Here is a 17,697-nt window from a genome sequence, read left to right on the forward strand (position 1 = left end):
GATGCTTTCGTTGTATTAAATTTTCTGTTTTTCCTTCAAAAAAAATTAAAATGTTTTAAAAAGCTACCATTTATTTTTATTTATTTTCCTTCCTTCCTGTTTTTATTTTATTACTTTTTTTGGGCCATGCCTCACACAGCCTGTGGGGCCTTAGTTCCCTGACCAGGGATCAAACCCACAGCCCCTGAATTGGAAGCATGGAAACTTAACCACTGGACAGCTGGGAAAGTCCCTGGCATTAGGATTTGAGCTATCCAAAAACTTTGGGTTGCAGATTACTTTTCTAAAAAATAGTTTGTGTTTTGTCTTCACACTTTAGGAATTCCCTGGTGGCTTGGTAGAGAATCTGCCTGCAGTGCAGGAGACCCAGGTTCAACCCCTGAGTTGGGAAGATCCTCTGGACGAGGGAATGGCTACCCACTCCAGTATTCTTGCCTGGAGAATCCCATGGACAGAGGAGTCTGGTGGGCTGCAGTCCATGGGGTTGCAAAGAGTTAGACCCAACTGGGTGACTAACATCTACACGTACACACACTACATTTTCAGTAGTGAGGGTATGGGAAATTATGGATATTGAGCAAAGTAGAATCATTGTTAATGCAGCTTGTTCAAGACCTATACATCTTATAACATTTTTTGGTTCAAAAGTTTGGCAGATTTATAATTTTTGCAATGTACTTATAAGAGCAGTTGTATATCATGAAAATCTTTTTTGCATAAACCTAACTTGTAAGTTAGGACTCTTGGTATTGAGGACTGATACTGCCCAAGAAGATAGCCTTTTGTTGAAGTATTGAATAGCATTTTATTGTTTCTAGGTTCTTTATGAATAATGCATTCAATAAATAGTAATTATCTGCCATCTTCTAGGCTCTGTTCTTGGCCTGGAATATATCAGTGAATAATATCGCTACTTTCATGGAACTTAAATTCTACTAGATTAATTGTGTGATTTGACTTACAAGTTAATTTGAGAGAAGAACTGATTCTCATCATTACTCCAGCTAGCATTCTATCTGAATTTGGACTTTTACCTAATACCACTGGATTTGGCAGTGATTTCTTGGATATGAAATCAAAGGCACAGGCGGCAAAAGGAAAAATAGACCAGTTGGATTTCTTTAAAAATTTTAAAGGAGTATCAAATGACAATATCTCAGGGACCTCCCTGGTGGCTCAGAGGTAAAGAATCGCCTGCCAGTGCAGGAGACACGGGTCTGATCCGTAGGCCAGGAAGATCCCACATGCCACAGAGCAGCTAAGCCCGTGTGCCACAACCACTGAGCCCGTGCTCTAGAGCAGAGGAGCCCCAGTGACTGAAGCCGGAGCACCCTAGAGCCCATGCTTCGCAACAAGAGAAGCCACCACAGCAAGAAGCCCCCGCACTGCAACTAGAGAAAAGCCCAGGCAGCAGCAGAAGACCCAGCACACTAAAAATAAATAGTTTTATTTTTTAAGACAATATCAATTAGTAGAAAGGAAATCACGGGGTGGGAGAAAACTTTTACAAATTATTTATTTGACTAAAGTTAATATGCAGACTATATAGTGAGAACTCCTGAAAAGGTTAAAAAAAAGAAAGACCAAAGGCAAGCATTTGCAACACCAGAAATTAGATACAGAGGTCGGTGCGGCTCCAGCCCACAGAGTCTAGGAAAGTAGTGACAGATGTGAGACTAGAGAGACAGGGCCACATCCCGGGGGCTCTCATAGGTCATGATAAATGTTTCATTTATTACAGACCCATAGATTAACCTTTTAAATAGATCACTCTGGCCGCAATGTAGTGATGGAAGAGGAAGGGAAGAGAGCTTGTAGACAAATCAGCTAGAAGCTGTTATAGTAGTTTGATGAGTGTGTGGATTAGAGTAGAAGAGAGGGGAGATGGAAAGAAGAGGACTAATTTGAGGGATACTTAGGAAGTAGAATTGACAAAACTTGGTGACTGATTGGTTTTGGGAAGAAGGAAGTGACTCCCAGTTTCTGGCTTATTCCCAAGAGCATTGTCCACTAGTAAGGGAACGCTGGGGGAGGAACAGGATGGGAAGAAAATGAGGGCGGGATGAGGGAAATGATATGTTCAATCTGGACATGTTGATTCACGATGCCAATGAGATGTCAGGTAGACAGTTGAGAATAGGTGTCTGGACTCAGAAGAGTTGGATTGAAAATATAAACATCAGTAAAAAGGTGGCATTGGGAACCATGGGTGTACATTAGGTTGTCTCAATTAAGTTTAGAGAGAGATCAGAGGAGACCTGAGGAGCTCTGACATTTAAAGAGTGAATGGATGCGCCTTGGCCGGGAAAGGAGGCTGAGGAGTGGCCAGGGAGATGGGAGGAGAGTGTGGTGTACCAGAAACCAGAGGAAGAAACTGTTGCAGGAATGAGAGCACTGATCAGCATGAAATGCTGCTGGTTGTCCAGTATTTCCAGCTTTATGCACTCTAGAACTCTTTGTAAGTAGAAGAGGCACTGTGACTAGTTTGGTCTGATAAACTGAGAACCAAAGTGACAGATGAGGCTTCTGGCTGGAGTACATGTCAGTACAAGACCCTCTGGAGGTCTCTCTTCCCTCTGGTAAGGTAATCAGCAGTGTCTGAAATGGTGTCTGCTTCCATCAGCTTGGAGTAGTGTGGGTTCTAGCATCTATAACTTCTGAATTTAAAATGTTGTAGTCTTGAAAATTCTAGAAATAGACTAATAGTTTTGATAGCTCTAAAAATTAACATTGTTAAATATACTGGAAACTCTTACAGGTTTTGATGGATACCTGGCTTTATTCTTGCAATGAAGAAAGGTCCTCAGCAAAAAATTTCCAAAACAAAGATGCCACCATCATCTCACTCTCCTAGTCCATCATCTCTTACGTCCAATATGAGATCTAGGTCACTTTCACCTTTAAACGGATCTGAGACTCTGCCTTTTCATTCTGGAAGACAGTGGTATGGGCAAGTCGAGATTATAGGTGAAAACTCTATGCTTTTGGACTACCATGACCAGAAAGGTAATGCTTTTTAATCTGCAAATTTCACCAAATACTCTTCTAAGTACAGATGGAAAATACTGAACTTACATTTTTGGTCCAAATATAACATGTATCCATCCTACTAGTAACTTGACCCATTGTTTTTGACAGAAATTGTCTAAGGACAGTGGAGGATGGAGGCTTCTGGTTGAGGGTGAAGGGTTAGGAGAAGGGCTTCCAGAAAGAGGAAGCTTTATTTCCTGTGGTAGGAGAGTGCTTTAAAGTTCATATGCCAGTTTACCATCGTCCTTGGCTGAGGGGAAGGCATATCTGATCACTTCAGAATGGATGCCTTCATTCACTATAAACATGTTGTCCACCCCTGGGCTGTTCCAGTCTGCTTATCCGCAAGCTTCCAATCTGTGAATGGACTGATTCACACATCAGGGACACACATGAATGTTCACCAAGGTTTTTATGTTTTTCTTAAAAGCATTCTGTCAGTCTAGGAATCTGTTTTCAAAAATGGGTTCTTTTCTTAAGAAATTTACTTACTGTGATTAAATACAAAGAAAACTTTTTTGTGATTTCTTTGCTATGTCATGAAATCATGGTCATCAAATTCTATTGATGAATACTGCTGCTGCTGCTAAGTTGTTAGTTTTAAAAACTAACATTAAAATACTGCTAAAAACCTCAGTGCTGCCCATACTTAAAAGTATAAATTTTAGATTCATCTGCTAGGTTCAAGTCCTAGATTTGCACATTTTTAGCTGTAAGAGTTGAACAAATTGTTTTTCTAATTTTTTTTTATAAAGGAGAATAGTAATTTCTATCTCAAAGGTTTGTTGTACAAATTTCATTTTTTAATGTAAAGCATTTAATACAAAGCTTACACATAGTTAATATTTATGAAATATAACTTATTGTCATCATTATGAAATGCTACATAAAGTAAAATATTATTTAAACATTCCAATTAGAACTAGCCAGCTGTTTTTACAATTGCATGGTTTAAATTTTTGTTGTTGTTGTTTAACATTAAGACAGTTTGTTTCTCAAAGTATTCATGTCTTCCTCTTCTGATAATGATCTGTTTGCATAACTTCAGAAGCTGATTCACATGCAGGAGTTCGATATATTACAGAAGCCCTTGTTAAAAAACTTACTAAACAGGAAAATTTGACCTTGGTAAAATCTCTGAACCTTTCACTTTCCAAAGATGGTGGCAAGAAATTTAAGGTAGGTTACCAACATTTCTGAATACAGACATTATTTTAATTTTTGTGCTTTAAAATGAAAACAAATATATATGGGATTTACAGTACTATTTCATCCTAATGTCGCTGGATTCGTTGCGGATCTTTTACTGTTTCTAGTGACAGTCCTCCATCAGAAGTGTGAAGTGTGACTTCTTCAAATTCATAACCTCCTGTTATTCTACATGTTAGTGATTCTCTCTAGAAAGGGTCAGCAAACTACAGTCTAAATGCCAGGTTAGGCCTACTGCTTGTTTTTGTTAATAAAGCTTTATTGGAGCACAGCTACACATTTATTTACATATTGCCTGTGGCTGTTTTTGTGTTACAATATCAGAAGTAAGTGATTGTCAAAGTAACTATATATGCCTCACAAAGCCAAAAAATATTTACTACCTGGCCTTTTGCAGAAAAAGATTACTGATCCCTGCTCCAAACTGTTTACTACTTTATTCTATTCATAAACTATACACCATGTGGAGAAGGCAATGGCACCCCACTCCAGTACTCCTGCCTGGAAAATCCCATGGACGGAGGAGCCTGGTAGGCTGCAATCCATGGGGTCACTGAGGGTCGGACACGACTGAGCGACTTCACTTTCACTTTTCACTTTCATGCATTGGAGAAGAAAATGGCAATCCACTCCAGTGTTCTTGCCTGGAGAATCCCAGGGACGGGGGAGCCGGGTGTGCTGCCGTCTGTGGGGTCACACAGAGTCGGACACAACTGAAGCGACTTAGCAGCATACACCATGAGTACACTGGAATTTAATTTTTATTTTTTTAAATAAAAATAATTTCTTATTGTTTATTTTATTATTTTTGTTTATTATTATTATTTTTATTATTTACAACATAATATTTTTGGTTGGAAAAAATATAAACTTAGATGCCTCCTACTCCAGTCACAAAAATTAATTCCAGGAGATTGACAATCTTAATGAAAACAAAACAAAAATCAACCAACAAAAGTGCTATAAAAGTATTAGGAAAGAATATATTTTTAAATCTTAGAGTTGGGAAGGCCCTTCTAATCGAACACCAACCCTAATACCACAAAGAAAAATATTGACAGATTTAGCTTACATAAAGATTAAAAAGTGGTGTTTAACAAATTATTATCTTTTAAAAAGTTAAAGAAAAACAACAAGCTGGCAGGTAGTGTCTCCAGCGTGTGTAACAGGATCCGCATAATATAAAGAGCGCCTGTGATTCAGTAGAAAGAGACACCAAATGGTAAATGTGCAGAGGATAAGTCTGTTCACAGAAGGATTATAAATGGCTGTTAACATGAAAGTATATTCAGTTTCATTAATGTCAAAGAGATGAGAAATAGAACAGTGGTTTGATGCCATTTTCCATCTTGTATGTCTAATGGATAAGAATTAAAAAGATTATTTCAGCATTCAGAAAGATGTGAGAAATGGATCTTCTCATTTGGTCTTAGTGGATGTATAAATGGTTACAGCATTTTAGGAAAACAGTTTGATAGTATTTATCAGAATTTCAAATGTACTTATTTGATCCAGCAATTAAATTTATACTTACTGAGTTTATACTCACCAACATAGCAGTTCTACTTCTTGATGTCTATTAATATTTACACATGTATCCAAAAGTATCTGAAAAGTAATGTTTATTAGGCATTATTTAAAATAGAAAAATTGGAAATAACCAATTGTCTGTCAGTAGGGAATTGCTTAAAAATTATGGTGCAGTATACCATGAAATGGGCTTCTCTGGTGGCTCAGTGGTTAAGAATCCATCTGCAGTGCAGGAGTTGCAGGAGATATAGGTTAATCCCTGGTCAGGAAGATCCCCTGAAGGAGGGCATGGCAGCCCACTCCAGTATTCTTGCCTGGAGAATCCCATGAACAGAGGAGCCTGGTGGGCTACAGTCCATAGGGTCACAAAGAGGTGGATACAACTAAAGTGACTTAGCATGCACGCATACCATGAAATACTATGAAGTGTCTTGGAAAACAAGAACAGAAACAAAAACTCCCAGAACTCTATGTATTAATGTGGGAAAATGGTCCAGTATATTTAATGGAAAAAACAAATTCTAAAATATTTTTAGTAAGGTCTCAAAATACTTTTTTAATTCATTAAAAGTACTTTTTTAATTCATTAAAAATACTTTTTTAATGAATAGAAAGGTCTGTGTGTATATACACTGGTCTGTTAACAAGGGTTACCTTTGAGCAGTGAGATTTTTTGGTGGGGAAGCTGAACTGGAGACCTGATGAAGAGAGCTTTTTATGTTTTGTTTGAAATTTTTATTAGAATATATTTATGTTTTATGTAATTAAATAGGAAAAAAGGAGACATCCTGGAGTTTAAAGATTATAAAAATAAAATATCAAGTTAATAAATCCTTACTGTGTGGTTTCTATATATGCCAGGTATTACATTAGGCTGTAGGAATAAATATAGACGTGAATAAGCTTAGTTTCTGATTTTTGGAACTTAGTGTGAAAAATGCCTATTCTGATTTTGGGAACTTAGTGTGAAAAATGCCTAGAATTAAGAGGAGAAATACTGAGGAGGAATCAAAGGAAGTGAGTGGGTCTGGGAGAGACAGACCCGGTGAAAAAGTCTGAAGGGGCTGTTGGAATAGAAGATCCAAGAGTGTGATGGATGGAGACCAGAAGAGGAAGAACTTCAGGAGAAACAGCTGTGCTGTAAAATGTCAGAGCAACATCTAGCAGCACGAAAACTTGGAAGAAGTTGTTTGATTTGGCAGTGTAAAAAGCCCTCTCCATTCTTGAAGCCCACCAGCTTCATTCTTTTAGGGTCTTTGCTGTTTTTTTTTTTCTTTTTCTGCCTGGTATTCTTTGTATCTCTAATACAAGAGAAGACTCTACACATGGACATCACCAGATGGTCAACACAGAAATCAGATTGATTATATTCTTTGCAGCCAAAGATGGAGAAGCTCTATACAGTCAATAAAAACAAGACCAGGAGCTGACTGTGGCTCGGATCATGAACTCCTTATTGCCAAATTCAGACTGAAATTGAAGAAAGTAGGGAAAACCACTAGACCATTCAGGTATGACCTAAATCAAATTCCTTATGATTATACAGTGGAAGTGATAAATAGATTTAAGGGACTAGATCTGATAGAGTGCCTGATGAACTATGGATGGAGGTTCGTGATATTATACAGGAGACAGGGATCAAGACCATCCCCATGGAAAAGAAATGCAAAAAAGCAAAATGGCTGCCTGGGGAGGCCTTACAAATAGCTGTGAAAAGAAGAGAATTGAAAAGCAAAGGAGAAAAGGAAAGATATAAGCATCTGAATGTAGAATTCCAAAGAATGGCAAGCAGAGATAAGAAAGCCTTCCTCAGCGATCAGTGCAAAGAAATAGAGGAAAACAACAGAATGGGAAAGACTAGAGATCTCTTCAAGAAAATTAGAGATACCAAGGGAACTTTTCATGCAAAGATGGGCTCGATAAAGGACAGAAATGGTATAGACCTAACACGAGCAGAAAATATTAAGAAGAGGTGGCAAGAATACACAGAAGAACTGTACAAAAAAGATCTTCATGACCCAGATAATCACGATAGTGTGATCACTGACCTAGAGCCAGACATCCTGGAATGTGAAGTCAAGTGGGCCTTAGAAAGCATCACTATGAACAAAGCTAGTGGAGGTGATGGAATTCCAGTTGAGCTATTTCAAATCCTGAAAGATGATGCTGTGAAAGTGTTGCACTCAGTATGCCAGCAAATTTGGAAAACTCAGCAGTGGCCACAGGACTGGAAAAGGTCAGTTTTCATTCCAATCCCAAAGAAAGGCAATGGCAAAGAATGCTCAAACTACCCCACAATTGCACTCATCTCACACGCTAGTAAAATAATGCTCAAAATTCTCCAAGCCAGGCTTCAGCAATATGTGAACCATGAACTTCCAGATGTTCAAGCTGGTTTTAGAAAAGGCAGAGGAACCAGAGACCAAATTGCCAACATCCGCTGGATCATGGAAAAAGCAAGAGAGTTCTAGAAAAACATCTATTTCTGCTTTATTGACTATGCCAAAGCCTTTGACTATGTGGATCACAATAAACTGTGGAAAATTCTGAAAGAGATGGCAATACCAGACCACCTGACCTGCCTCTTGAGAAACCTATATGCAGGTCAGGAAGCAACAGTTAGAACTGGACATGGAACAACAGACTGGTTCCAAATAGGAAAAGGAGTACGTCAAGGCTGTATATTGTCACCCTACTTATTTAACTTATATGCAGAGTACGTTATGAGAAATGCTGGGCTGGAAGAAGCACAAGCTGGAATCAAGATTGCCAGGAGAAATATCAATAACCTCAGATATGCAGATAACACCACCCTATGGCAGAAAGTGAAGAGGAACTAAAAAGCCTCTTGATGAAGGTGAAAGCGGAGAGTGAAAAAGTTGGCTTAAAGCTCAACATTCAGAAAACGAAGATCATGGCATCCAGTCCCATCACTTCATGGGAAATAGATGGGGAAACAGTGGAAACAGTGTCAGACTTTATTTTTTTGGGCTCCAAAATCACTGCAGATGGTGACTGCAGCCATGAAATTACAAGACGCTTACTCCTTGGAAGAAAAGTTATGGCCAACCTAGATAGCATATTGAAAAGCAGAGACATTACTTTGCCAACAAAGGTCCGTGTAGCCAAGGCTATGGTTTTTCCAGTGGTCATGTATGGATGTGAGAGTTGGACTGTGAAGAAAGCTGAGCACTGAAGAATTGATGCTCTTGAAGTGTGGTGTTGGAGAAGACGCCTGAGAGTCCCTTGGACTGCAAGGAGATCCAACCAATCCATTCTGAAGGAGATCAGGCCTGGGATTTCTTTGGAAGAAATGATGCTAAAGCTGAAACCCCAGTACTTTGGCCACCTCATGCGAAGAGTTGACTGACTGGAAAAGACTCTAATGCTGGGAGGGATTGGGGGCAGGAGGAAAAGGGGACGACAGAGGATGAGATGGCTGGATGGCATCACGGACTCAATGGACGTGAGTTTGGGTGAACAGTGGGAGTTGGCGATGGACAGGGAGGCCTGGTGTGCTGCGATTCATGGGGTTGCAAAGAGTTGGACATGACTGAGCGACTGAACTGAACTGAGTGGCAAATAAGGGTGGTAACGTGAAAGCTGGGTAGGGAACAGGTTTTGTGTGAGGTGATTTGTATCATATAAAGGAGACTGAGCTTGTTTCCAATGGAAACAATGAAAACAGTGACAGACTTTATTTTCCTGGGCTCCAGAATCACTGCAGATGGTGACTGGAGTCATGAAATTAAAAGACGCTTGCTCCTTGGAAGAAAAGCTATGACCAACCTAGACAGCATATTAAAAAGCAGAGATATTACCTTGCCGACAAAGGCCTGTCTAGTTAAGGCTATGGTTTTTCCAGTAGTCATGTATGGTTGTGAGAGTTGGACTATAAAGAAAGTTGAGCACTGAAGAAATGATGCTTTTGAACTGTGTTGTTGAAGAAGACTCTTGAGAGTTCCTTGGACTGCAAGGAAATCCAGCCAGTCCATCCTAAAGGAGATCAACACTGAATATTCATTGGAAGGACTGATGCTGAAGCTGAAACTCCAATACTTTGGCCACCTGATGCGAAGAACTGATTCATTTGAAAAGACCCTGATTCTGAGAAAGACTGAAGGTAGGAGGAGAAGGTGACAACAGAGGATGCGATGGTTGGATGGCATCACCCACTTGATGGACATGAGTTTGAGCAAGCTCTGGGAGTTGGTGATGGACAAGGAAGCCTGGCGTGCTGTAGTCCATGGGGTTGCGAAGAGTTGGACACACTGAGCGACTGAACTGAACTGAGTGTGTTGAACGTAGATTCCAGTGACAGGGAAACTGTCTGGTGCACTGGTATGTTGCCATTGCCTGGTGCCACATCTGGCATGTAGCAAGTGTGTAGTGAATATCTGTTGAATTGTGACTGTTTTTATTTTTTTTTATCTTTTGGCCATACCACACGTGGCATGTGGGATCTTAGTTCCCCAACCAGGGATCAAACCCATGCCCATTGCATTGGCAGCTTGGAGTCCTAACCACTCTATCATTAGGGAAGTTCCAAATAGTGACTGTTTCTAAACTTGAGGGAAGACCCAGGAGAGAGAAAGGTTGAGGAACCAAGAACACAAGGAGAGGAGATGAGGAACATTATGGCAGAGCATGAGTACCTTAGCTGAACTTTGAAGAAAGGAAGGGAGAGAGGGAGAGGCATAGAAAAGTGGAGAAGGAGGAAAGGACTGATGGAGAAATTTCTCACTGAACAGTCTTCAGTTTCTTAGTATGGAGGAAGTGTCATCTCCTGTAGGGCAAGAAAAGTGTGGCAGCTTGGAGAGAGTGGCCCCTCCTGACCAAAGAGAGCCGTACCAGGGTACTGTCAAGGGGAGCAGTAATGGCTTAATCTCCTGTGACTGATCAGAACAGCCCCTGATGCATATGCTTATATGTCAAGCTTATGACAAGGCATCTGTTGTATAAAGCATTTATTCATTTGTTTCCAATTAGTATATCGAAAATTTGGAAAAATGTACTAAGCTTGAAATACTGAATCTCAGCCATAATCTCATAGGGAAGATTGAGAAGGTGGACAAGCTGTTAAAGTTACGTGAACTCAACCTATCATATAACAAAATCTGGTGAGTAAATACTTCTTTGGGTGGCACTGCAGGGTCGTCATCTTTGTTAATGAGGTGGGTTCACACTGCCCAAGTTACTGAAAGAAGTCTTTGGAAGAGCCAGCACTTTGGTTATTCACTTGTAGTCTAGCCCTTCACGTAGGAGAATTGTCGTGTTTTGGCATTTCTAAAGTACAGAATAATACCTAGTATTACCAAAGAAGGAGATACACTTTTTGATTACCAAATTTTATCTTTGTTCCATTTTTGACAGGAAGTTTTCCCAGCTGTAGTCTGTGATGAACTGCCTTATTCATTAATAAAGTTGGCATGAAGCAGAATGTTTTAACCCTGTCATTTTGATCCTAAAGATATTTCGACCTGTTTTGAGCCTATGCATTTTATCCTGATGTTCTTTGCTCATTTCTGTAGTAAATATGCCCTCAGTCTTGTTTCTACTTCATAATATATATTACTCTGAGAAATAAACATAATAAAACTGACAGAGGCTAAAAGTACACATAGAAAACTCATTTTAGGCAAAATGATACAATTATCAAGTGTTGAAAATCTTGACGTCTGTATATTTTCCCTCCACGTAAGACTTGGTATATATATAATGGCCAAAGAACAAAACAGCCTAACTGTAGCAGAAGCTCTAATATGGAAAAAATGAAATGGGGGGAAAATATGATTAATGGATTAAATTCTTAATGTAAAGTTTGTATAAAAAAAATTGATCCTGATGAAAATATTTTCAACAAAATAAAACTGTAAGTAAGTTTGCCCAGTATAGAGAATTGACAAACGAATTAAATTGGAATCAACTCAGGAAAATATTTCATCAATGAAAATTCACCAATGCAGGTGATAAATGTTTTATTAAATATTGATTAAAACAGCTTTATTCATAAATACAGTACATTCTGGGGTTCCACCCGCTCACAATGGCAGCCGTATCTCCTGGCTGGCATAGCTGATCTTTGGTGGTGACTTAAGGTCGCAGTTGAGGACCTCCTCTCGAGTGCAGGGCTGTGGAAGCCTGTAGAAGGCTGCACAGCACGGTGTGTGCTGCTGAGCTTCCCGGCTCTCCCCTTGCTGTCCACTGGCAGTCTTCACAGTGTTTGGGGAGACTTTCCCAGGCGGCCTCTTCTTTTCTGTGTTGTGGGACACTAAAGTCCAATAGTAAGATAGTTGGGATTCCTGGGCACGGACAGTAATGAAGAGTTTACTGGAGCTGTTCTGCTAAATTTGTTTTTAGCCACTATTTTAAAGTTCTCATTTGTAAATTATAGTTATGAAAAGCAACTCCACATAAAACCAAGCCTGTTTATTTTTAAAATACAGTGAAGGGACACTATCATTGTACTTACTAAGTTTGATTTTACCCTTTGGTTTCTAGCAAAATTGAAGGCATAGAAAATATGCACAATCTACAAAAGCTGAACCTTGCAGGAAATGAAATTGAGCATATTCCAGCGTGGTTAGGGAAGAAGTTAAAATGTTTGCGAGTCCTCAATCTGAAAGCCAACAAGATATCATCGGTAAGTTATTCAAAGTAGCAAGAATATTTACATTTTTTGGACTTGTTGAGGTAAAAAGATTAAAATCTAAGTGTTTTTTTTTTTTAATGGGACTTCTTCTGATGTCCTTGACCAAACATCAAATTCAGACATAACTTAGTATTCTCTATGGTAATTAAATATACACAGACCTGGTTTTGCATGATTACATAGTAACTGAGAGTTGATCCCATAGCATTTTCCCATCTTTCATTTCGTTTGAGCCTCTGAGTACTCTTCTTACAGAGACAGTGCAGGGGTTATTTTTATAATTCTGTGAATTAGGCACCATTTTTTTATTCCCATTTTTAAGTAAAGTCTTGTTGGAGAGGTTAACTCTCTTACCCAAAGTCATTCAGCTTGTGCCAGAATCCATGTCACTGAATGCCTGGAGAAGAGTTTTTTTTTTTAATTTATGAATTAATCTGAATTAACCTTGATTATAGTATTAAGTGTTACAGGAATTGTTAATCACTAGCTTTTTGTAGTAAAGCAACTTTATCACGGTTCATATAAGCTGATGGTGACATGTATTTTTCTCTGTCATAAAATATATGAGTATATTTTATAATTTTCTTGTAACATTTATACAGTTAGATATTCAATAAACATTGCAAAGTGAAAGCATTAATTTATTTAAATCTGTATTAAAATGGAAACAATCCTCTGGTAATTTAAAGAACTTAAGCCTTAGAATAGAAAATAAAAGAGGTGACTTCCAGTATGGGTCTAGATTTGCCTTCTGTGATCTTTGGATAAATTTTCATCTGTCCAAAACTCACTGTTTAAATTGGAAAAAAACAGTTTCTCCCCTGCCTTCTTTATGGAAGTGGTATAGGGCTCAGATGGAATGATAAAATATGAAAATAAAAACTTTAAGGAATATAGCCTTAGAGTTATTTAGTATTTTAAACTTTTACCGGCATAAGGTAGTAATAATAAGTAACTTCTGTGCAGTGTCTCTGCTTTCCTGTTTCATCTTTATGGAGGTCTGATAAGGTGACTCTGCCATTTCACTGTGGCAGCCCAAAAGACTCAGAGCCAAGCCCCACGCCAGGTTACACTGCGTCACCGTGGAGATCTCGGAGTTTAGCGGGTGATGGGAGGAGGTAGCCAGGAATTCATCTAACATTGCCTCACATGCTCCTAAAGTAGTTGACCCCTAGATAGTACTGCTAGCTATCAGGAAGCTCATTCAATAGATGCTTACCTATTGTCATTTCTAGTTTTGTCCACTCTCTCATCAGCTCGGGTTTGAACTGGCTTCACCGAGCGCATCGGTTCAGGGAGATGTGTCTGCACGGGCTATTAGTAGTAGTATTCTCAGCCGTTTGAAATCCCTCTCTGGATAAATGCAAAACCTCACTTCAGAACTGTGAATGTGTCTATGTATCCTTATTTCTTTTAACTATCAACTATAACAGTTATCTGAAGATTTACAAAGCTTCTTTTTTATAGCCATTTATATTTTGATTTGTTCATTCAGTGTAATGAAAAGATAATAGGATTAGAGTTACCCAGTCTTGAATTCAAATCCTCTTTCATTCACATATACTCTTTGAGCTTTGAGCATGTCACCTAAACTCTTTGAACCTCAGTTTCATGATCTATAAAATTCAGACACGATGTCATAGGTTTCTGTGAGGAGTCACAGATGACATGGCATGTGGAAAATGCCAAATATTGCTCTTGATACATTCTAGATCCTCAAATATTCCTTTCTGTTCCTCCCTTCAAACTACCATTGGATAATGGGTTTTATGAATAGGTTCCTTGTCATGATAATAGCCATTTCCTTGACGTATTACTTTCCTTACATATGTTTATGATGTTTAAATTTAATTATGCCAATAATATTATTAATATCATTTTAGCTCCAAGATGTAAGCAAATTGAAACCACTTCAAGATTTGACTTCTCTGATCCTAGCTGAAAATCCAGTTGTGACCCTTCCCCATTACCTTCAGTTCACCATTTTTCACCTCCGATCACTGGAAAGTTTGGAAGGTCAGCCAGTAACCACTCAGGACAGGCAAGAAGCTTTTGAGAGATTCAGTTTAGGTAAGGTGACATATTTTTTAAAAAACTAAATTCAGATGGGAGAGGAATTTATTTTCAGAAATGATCCAGAAAAGATATATTTGTTATTAACTTTATAATGCTATTAAAATTTGCATAGAAAAGGGTGCCACAGATCAGTGGACTCAGCACATGCTCATCAGGCATGTGCTGCGAGCCAGGCTGTGTGTGTGGTAGTGAAGGTAGGGCTAGCAAGATGTAAGGCACTGGCCTCGACGCAGCTTCTGTTTCAGTGGGGAAGACAGACAAAAGACAACTAGACCCAGATAAAGTAACAGCTTTCATGGAAAAAAACACCTTTTATGGAAAGTGGTGTAAAGGAATGGCTGTCTGAGGAAATGACATATAAGCTGAAGGCAAAGGTGGGAGAGGAGGAGGGAGAGGGAAAAGCTTGTACTTTGCCGTTGGGAAGATGCTGGTGAGTTAAGAGACAGAAAGAAGATTAATCTGACAGGAGGATAGCGCAAGTTGAAGTTTGGTGAGGTGACACGGGGCCTGGGCTTTGGGTGTGTTCCAGGCGCCGCAGGAAGCACTGACAGCATTTAAGCAGCTGTTGCATCTTAAGATTATTTCTGATGCAGGATGGAGAATGACTAAAGCAGGGCAAAATGGTGATAGAGGGCGAGCTGGAAGGCTATGGGCTTAGGAATGTTGGCGGCCTGTATTTAGATGATGGATGTGGAACAGGCAGGCCCACTGTGGAAGTGGGATCAGCAGCGCTTTCTAATGGATTACATAATCCTCAGGCTTCTGGCTTAAGTAAGTAGTTTGCTGGTAATATTGTTTTGAAAATGGGAGAACTTAGAATTAAAACTCTGAGTTTGAATGTCTGTGAGGCAGTCAAGAGAATCAGAAATGTGTGTCTGGGGTTCAAAGAGATCTGTCCTAGAGATGTAAATTTGGGTGTCGTCAGCATAAAAATGATACTTAATTCCACCTGAATCAACTAGCTCTCTTGGGTAGGGCAGCCGTTGGGGAGAGCAAAAAGGGGAGCCAGCTTAGAAAACAGAAAGAGAGGCCATCAAGGGAGGACAAAACCAGGAAGTGGGTTGCAAAAGTCTGAAGTTTTCAGAAGAGGAAGTGGTCAACTGTGTTGAATGTCACTGAGACGGGAAGAAGAAAGATGAGCACAGAGAAGGGCTTTAGACTGGCAACATAACGATGAGCTCAACAAGAGCAGTTAAGGAGTGGTTGGAACAAATGCTAGATTATAGATTGAAGAATGAATGGGAGGAAGACATTTGGATGAAGATTTGAAATTTCCTCCCACAGTTTCTCTCCCCTAGTACCTAATAAATGAGTTTTAAAAAGTTAAAAAAAATTTCGCCAATCACTTCCACACCAGGAAATTGTCAGAAGCATCAGAGCTGGTAATCAAGAACATTCAAGAGCGAAGTGGAGAGAGAAATCGTGGCTTAGTTTCTTTGGTCCTTGGGAGGCCAAGGAGATGAGACCAGAGAAGAAGCATAAAGAGTGTCTCTTGAAAAGTGCGGTGGGACACTTTCTCCATCAGAAGGAAGAGAAGATGTGTGTAGGTGTTAGTTTTGTTGCTTTGGTGGTAAGACAATGAGGAGTTTCTTCTGGTGGGCTCTGTCTAAAGTATGAGATCATCAACTGAAAAAAGAAAATAGAAGTATGGGAGTTTTGAAGAGAAGAGAAGGTATGAAATAGCCTAACACAATAGTTATGTAATAGTTGCAGGCTATGAACCTGTATGTTCAACCATTTGAAACTGACATTAGTCCTTGTTTATTGATAAAAACAGCAGTTTTATGTGGCTTGATCCAACACTTGAGAAATGTGGTAAACTTTCATTAGTTTGGGATCCCCCTAACTCAGCATTTGTTTCCCAGAAGGTGATGTTTTGGAATCATTAAAAAACATAAATGATGCAAAGGGAAGTCATGTTGGGGGAAGTGTTTAAAGTACTTATGATTCATTCTCAACTCTGAATGTTAATTAGGAGCTTTTAGTGATGCTGAGCTCTTGGGATCCAGTGGTAACACAGATAGATGCAGTTTCTGCTTTCATAAAACTATAGTGGGGAAGGCAGACACCAACTCCCGCTGTGACGAGGGCCACGGCAGAGGTGCAGGGTGGCATCATAGCATTCCTGAGAAGCATCTTATCTGGGGGGGGTAGAGTCGGGGCTGGGTTCTCGTAGTGTTTTATTTTAAAAAACAAAACCTGGAAGATGCAAAACAGGCCAGTAGGAGATGGAGGAAGACAGTTCCAGGCAGAAGGTGTAGATGAGACCAGGCATCAGAAAACTGAAGAAGTGGAATCATTTCAGAAATGTGTGCTTGAAAATGGGACTGGAGAGGGGATTTGGGACCAAATCATGAAAAGCCTTGTCAGTTCTTGATGTAAACCTTTTGGATCCTATCCCAAGCATCATAGGAAGCCTTAGAAGGATTCTTAAGATGTCTTCCCTGGTAGCTCAGCTGGTAAAGAATCCACCTGTCATGAAGGATAACATGGTATTTTATTTTGTAAGCATGCTTGCAGCATCCTTTAAAATGTAATCACTAATATCAAATAAAATTTTTTCTAAGAGACTTGGAAAAAGCCCTCATTTATCAACACTAATTAAATGATTGGAATGAAAATGTTATCTTTTAAAATCGTTATCCAGATGATTATGCCTTCCTTCCTCTTAGTATAAATCACTTTCTAGCTCAAAATAGTCTTTTTTTTCCTAAGCCATAGTGAATAATTTAAAAAGTAGAATTGTATTTTTACTGTTCTAAGACTTCTTTTGCTGTTATTTAAGAAATAGTCCTGCCTTTCTTCAAGTAGAAAATATAATGATTCATAAACTATTCAATTTGTACTGGTAGAAGAGGTAGAAAGACTGGAAAGAGACCTGGAGAAGAAGATGATGGAAACTGAAGAGCTTAAAAGCAAACAAGCACAGTTCCTTGAAGAAATTAAAAATCAAGATAAGTTGAACAGATCATTAAAAGAGGAGGCTATGCTACAAAAACAGAGCTGTGAGGAGCTCGAGAGTAACCTTAACACGAAAAATGAACTGGTAAGTCCGTGTTTTACATTGCCATGACTGTATTCTCTTGAAATAGAAAATTCTCTGTTCTTAGGGCTGAAAACACAACTTCCTGGCCGTAGAATGGGGAGGATGTGGTTTAACGGAAACAGCGTGCTGCAGTCCTGACGCGTCGCAGTTGGCT

The 17,697-nt window shown here is 39.2% G+C and overlaps 1 protein-coding gene across 14 annotated transcripts in view; it reads left to right on the top strand.

Moving 5' to 3' along the window:
• Positions 1-17,697, top strand: part of CNTRL (centriolin) — a 136,831-nt gene that overhangs the window by 39,741 nt on the left and 79,393 nt on the right. For 12 of the 14 annotated variants that reach the window (XM_025282345.2, XM_025282352.2, XM_025282344.2 and 9 more), the window contains exons 2-7: positions 2,759-3,006; positions 4,079-4,209; positions 10,759-10,889; positions 12,271-12,412; positions 14,305-14,491; positions 17,350-17,543. In XM_025282345.2, the coding sequence (XP_025138130.2) occupies positions 2,790-3,006; positions 4,079-4,209; positions 10,759-10,889; positions 12,271-12,412; positions 14,305-14,491; positions 17,350-17,543 (1,002 nt within the window). In that variant the 5' untranslated portion in view covers positions 2,759-2,789. The remainder of the gene's footprint in view (positions 1-2,758; positions 3,007-4,078; positions 4,210-10,758; positions 10,890-12,270; positions 12,413-14,304; positions 14,492-17,349; positions 17,544-17,697) is intronic. The other 2 variants (XM_044940547.2, XM_044940548.1) reach the window with 2 other exon arrangements.

Source organism: Bubalus bubalis, chromosome 3 (genome assembly GCF_019923935.1).
Source record: "Bubalus bubalis isolate 160015118507 breed Murrah chromosome 3, NDDB_SH_1, whole genome shotgun sequence".
In the NCBI taxonomy this organism is placed as follows: Eukaryota; Metazoa; Chordata; class Mammalia; order Artiodactyla; family Bovidae; genus Bubalus; species Bubalus bubalis.